Raw genomic sequence first — 4,998 nt, forward strand, 5'->3', positions numbered from 1 at the left:
GCAAATTTTAGCCTGTCCAGGTCACGGACGTTTTCTTGACAAGTAGGCCCACACGGGACAGGTCTGCCATATGTTCATTCGTATGGACTCAGTTTAGGTAACCCCTTCAGGGCTCCCACAGTCTCTTATTTTATTTTAATTTTTTAATTTTTATTTAATTTATTTTTAGGCGAGGCAACCCTTGGTTGACCTCACAGATTGCAAGGACCTTGTCAGCTTACAATCCCTTATTTTTTATATTTTAAGCCTACAGCACCTGGTCTTCCTAGGTGGTCTCCCATCCAAGTACTAACCAGGCCCGACCCTGCTTAGCTTCCGAGAGCAGACGGGGTCGGGCTTGTTCAGGGTGGCGTGGCCGTAGACAAGGGCTCCTGCAGTCTTAACAGGCTATGAGGAGGAGGTCGGTCCAGGGAAGATGGGCTTCCTAGCACGGGTTAGCTAGGGTTTTCTTGAGTGTCTGATTGGTCCGTTGTACTTTTCCTGAGGACTGGGGTCTCCGAAGCAATGTGGAGGCGCTATTTGATGCCTAAGACTTAAGAGGTGTTCTTAGTAATAGCTAATATAAAGGTCGGCCCATTATCGCTTTGGGAACCCAAATCTTGGGATGATTTCAAGAGAGTCTTTGAAACCTCTAGGGAGGTTTCAGTTCGAGTGGCGAATGCCTCTGCCCATCCCAAAAAGGTATCAGTAAGCACTAGCTGGTATCTGAAACTTCCTTGAGCCTTTGGCATGACAGGAAAACCACTCTGCCAATCTTCTCCAGGTTGGGTGCCCCAATATTGGGTGGGGTGGACATGTTGTCCAGGGGCCCCGGTGGGTGGATGTTGGGGTTGTTCAAATAGCAGGTAGGATAGGTTTCTCTCCCCTTCGATCAGGATTAGCCGAGGCTCCTCAGGGGTGACTTTTAGGGCCTCATGAAGAACCTCTTGGCTCCTTCAGGCCTCTCCTCCTGTCAAATGTGCCATCTCTAGCATGGGTCAGGGTCTTGCAGACTGCGGGGCTTCCTTTGGAAGCGTCGGGGGCCTTCCCCTTTCCAATGACCCTCCTCTCTGCAGACTGCACATTGATTGGCTTCTAGCCGCTGGGGTCTTCAGTATATTCCAGAACAGAAAGCAAGGCCTTTGGTTCTGTTAAAGTAGGTGCATTGCCCTCTAGACTACATTTTTTTTTTTTTTTGCAGACCCCTGTTCTGATATAGGGCCATGAAAAGCTGGACACACAGCATTTCATCCCTTTTGTTTGTTTGTTTGTTTTGTTTTTGTTTTTGGCAAAATAAAACTAATTGGACTATAGTATTGTAAGCGAAGGAGCCATTCACCAGCCAACTTTCTCCATCCTCCAATTTATACTGGGGCCAGGCTGTATCACAGAAAAAGATCAGCTGTTTTCTTGTTAACAGGTGGTATCCAAATGATTTCCAATTCCGGAGGTGGCATCCCAACAGGGAGCCCTCCAGGATGGAGGTCTGGCTGCTCATACCCCAGATCTGTGATCACAGGTCTGTTCCAATTCCCTAAGGGCTTGGAACCATGGATGGTTGGTAGGAACATAGATCTCACAACTTTTTGCCCAAATAAAGCTGGAGAATTTCTCAGATACATCCCGGCTCCAGAGGGCAAGCGGGTGGTAGGTTGGCTTCTGTGGTATCAGGCACAGACCCGACAGAGTCATTGGAGGCTCAGATACCGGCCTGGCTGACCTGGGCGTTTGGGGTGAAAACCAGGAATCCTAACCGCTAGACCATGTGGGAAGTGGCGGTGGGAGTCCAGTAGGGGTGGCCCTAATTTGACAGTGTCTGAAAGGCATGAGAGAGGGGGGCAAACGTCCAAACACAGGAAACTAAGACACTTCTTTACAGTAAAAAGAAGGCGTGGGGTTTCCCAGGTGGTAAACCGAAGTGGCCCCAGAGAGAACACGTAGTCGTGGAGAAGGGGGACCCTAACCTCCGCCGAGGACGAGGGAAAGTGACTGAGGGCACGCGGGGTCGCGCCCGAGCGAGGCGGGGGAGAGGTAGGACACGGAATTTACGCGAGTCGACCAGAACCGCAGAGGCCAGGATGGATTCCCAGGCTAATTGTGAAGCAGAAGAGGATGAACACTAAGAAAATTCCCATTCATAACACAAACGAGATCGTCCTTAGATTTGGTGTCTTACCCGGGAGTCGCCTGAAATTTCTGCGATCGTGGGTATCGTAGTTCGTCTGTCACCTTTTCCAGAGCCCGAAGCGAGCGCCTTACTCCGGACTGAACCAGTGACCTTGCGCCGGGTGTCCCCGAGCACGAACCTGGTTTCGGGCGGGCGTCCCTGATCTACTTAGCCCAGGGGTCTCCTCCTCGGTACCCACTGCCTCCTTTACTCGCGCTTGGCTGTTAAAAGGTGCCCAGTGTTGTTTCTGGTGTCCCCAGTCTCTCCCCACCCCACGCGGCGCTCAACAGCCGAGGACCGAGGCCACTTTAGTGGGGCGAGGGTCCCAGAGACAAAAGGTTCGGAGCTGTCCCCAGGCGGCAGGAGCAGAGATACTGGAGTGGTTCAGACAGAGCCCAACGGTGTGGCTGGCAGAAAGCAAAGCAAGCTGTCCATCAAGAAGACACGGTGTTTGGACCCCCAAGAGTGCCTGCCCCGCGCGCCCCGGGCCCCTGCTTCACAACACCGGCGTCCTCGCCTGCACCAGGCCCAGGACGGTCTTTTTGTAAGATCTCCTGGAAAGAGCACTCTAAAGTCCGACTTTCCAGCGGTCTGAGTCTAACACCGTCTGGAGGCGTGGAGAGGCGCCACAAGCAGCACTCGGGAGGCTGCAGAGCACGCGGGGCAGGCCCCGCCCCCATGCAGGCCCCGCCCCCAAAGGTAGGCCCCCCCGCCACCTGCACTTCCGCCGGAAGTCGGCCTTCCCGCCAGCGACGCGTGCCTACGTCACTGGCCCGCCGGAAGTGTGGGGCGCGCCCTGGAGGCGGCGTTGCGGTCGGGCTGGTGGTTTCTTTCTTCCGCAGGTAAGGGGGCTTCGGTTGGGCTCTCGGATAGCTCCGCGGGTCCAGGGTGTCGGTCTCCCGGCCTGACCCGTCCTTCCTCCACCCCGCCCAGGGCCCGGACACACCCCCAGTGTTCTCCTCGAGCCTTCTGCACCCCGCCTTCCACCCTGGGTTCTGGCCCCAGGGTAAAGTTCCTGCCACGCCCACCCACCGGGACCCTGGGATAGAGAGTAGCTTTGGGAGGCTACTTCAGGTCCCCAGCATGGGCACCTCAGGGGTAGGGGTACACACCAGTATCCGAGGCTCCCAGCTTATTTCTTCCCAGTTAGCTTTTTCTCTCGAAGTCTTATAACCCCGTTCCCTCTGCGGGGTCTCAACATCCCCCGACTTCCAGGTCCTTTTCCACAATGTATTCCACCCCGACACCTATTATGTGAGCGTTGACTTGATCTGTCTTTGCAGCCGGATTCAGCCTCCTGGAGGAACCATGCCTCCTTCAGCTTTGGGTGTCATCTGTCGTGCCAGGTGCACGCTGCTGCCCGAGAGGAGATGCCTTTTGAATTCTCCGTGAATGTTGGGAGGAGGAATGCCAGAGCTGCCGACTGAAATCCAAACAAAAGAAGTTTGTAGGTCGGGGACCCTGAATTCTTAACACCTCGTGAGAATTGTTGCTCTTTGTTTCCTATCTTATGAATAGTTTCTAGTTTGGTGATCTCCTTTGGAAGTCTGGCCCAAAATCTTACTTGCTAAGGCTGTAAGTAGCCATCTCCAGTTTTTTAATACAGGCCTGTATTAATACATCACTCCAAGGACAGGATGCCTGATTCTGGGCTCTGCACTGTCTCTAGGGGGTGCTTGTTTTGATAGCATTGTTAACAGATTCTTTTGGCCACGTTCTGTTCCAGTATCTTTGTGAACGTATTTAAGGAAGTAAAAAAATGATTCGTTGCTGGGAGGAGGGAGGCGGATGCATTTTGCATATTCTTCCCCACTTCATTTTGGAATTTGCAGATAGAAGATGCCCCAGAGCAGACCACAATGGAGCTTTTGCAAGAGAAAGAGCTCAGGACCTTCTGAGAGGCCCAACTGAAGAGGCAGGGTGTGCTTTAGGGCTGTTTGGGGAGCTGTTTAAGTAGTTAATGTCTGAGACTGTGTGCTGTGGAATGAATCTCATTATAGTCACACTTTCTTTTCTTTTGTAGCCTCAGGATGGACTTTCTGGTTCTCTTTTTGTTCTACTTGGCTTTGGTGCTGATTGGGGGTGTTATGATCTGCATCTGCTCAAAAACTCATCGCCTGAAAGGCCTGGTCAGGGGCGGCGCACAGGTAACAATAATGGTTGTAGACCACTGGATTTTGAATACTACCCGACTAAAAGGCTCACCACTTTCCTAACAGAAGGAGAAAGGGATGACATTTTTATTCATTTGTTTACTTGTTCTTTCATCTATGGCAGTTGTAGTATAGTCTCTGGGAGTTTCGTTGTTGTTATTGTTGAAAGTAATCTTGTGATGATGCTTTGAGAGAAAATAGTATTCTCAAGGTTGGCTATTTCTCTCTGGATTTGTTACCTATAGTTGGTCATAGATGTGAGCAGTGTCTGCCTGGAGGGGCTTGTTAGGTGAAACTCGTGATGTGTGAGCAGAAAGCTAAGCATTGGGCTGCCCACATTCTTTCGAGTATCACTGTGCAAAAAAAATTGGGATGAGCAGCCCTTGGGAAGGGTTGACTTCAGAGGGACCTGGGCTAATGGCCAGCGATTTGGAGGTGGACTTTGGAATGCAGGATTGAACCCAAGGCAGGGAAGGAGTGGCGTTCACATTAGCGTTACCTGATGATCCCCTCGGCTCACCTCCCTTTGCCTGAAGACCCTGACGCGGTACCTTCTTTGAGGTCAGGATGGAGGTGGAGGAGTTGGTATCAGGAAGGCCAGCCGAGGGAAGCCCTCCTCTCTATTCTCTCTTAAATCTCTTCTTTGCCCCTATGCGGAATCACAACTTAATATCACCAGCATCGCCTGCTGGCCTGCTG

At 52.1% G+C, this 4,998-nt stretch overlaps 1 protein-coding gene and 1 non-coding gene across 6 annotated transcripts in view; one reads left to right on the forward strand and one right to left on the reverse strand.

Moving 5' to 3' along the window:
- Positions 1-244: 244 nt before the first annotated feature.
- On the reverse strand, positions 245-363 carry LOC112475278. Its single transcript, XR_003044660.1, has one exon. It is a non-coding gene; the product is annotated as a 5S ribosomal RNA (ribosomal RNA).
- Positions 364-2,875: 2,512 nt separating this feature from the next.
- The window catches only part of ZDHHC4 (zinc finger DHHC-type containing 4), an 8,783-nt gene continuing 6,660 nt past the window's right edge, over positions 2,876-4,998 (forward strand). For 2 of the 5 annotated variants that reach the window (XM_015585338.2, XM_025043142.1), the window contains exons 1-2: positions 3,979-4,066; positions 4,170-4,293. In XM_015585338.2, the coding sequence (XP_015440824.1) occupies positions 4,177-4,293 (117 nt within the window). In that variant the 5' untranslated portion in view covers positions 3,979-4,066; positions 4,170-4,176. Of the gene's footprint in view, positions 2,989-3,429; positions 3,626-3,978; positions 4,067-4,169; positions 4,294-4,998 lie in introns of those variants that run through there. The other 3 variants (XM_015585339.2, XM_006906553.3, XM_006906554.3) reach the window with 3 other exon arrangements.

This window comes from Pteropus alecto, unplaced genomic scaffold (assembly GCF_000325575.1).
Source record: "Pteropus alecto unplaced genomic scaffold, ASM32557v1 scaffold40, whole genome shotgun sequence".
Lineage (NCBI taxonomy): Eukaryota > Metazoa > Chordata > Mammalia > Chiroptera > Pteropodidae > Pteropus > Pteropus alecto.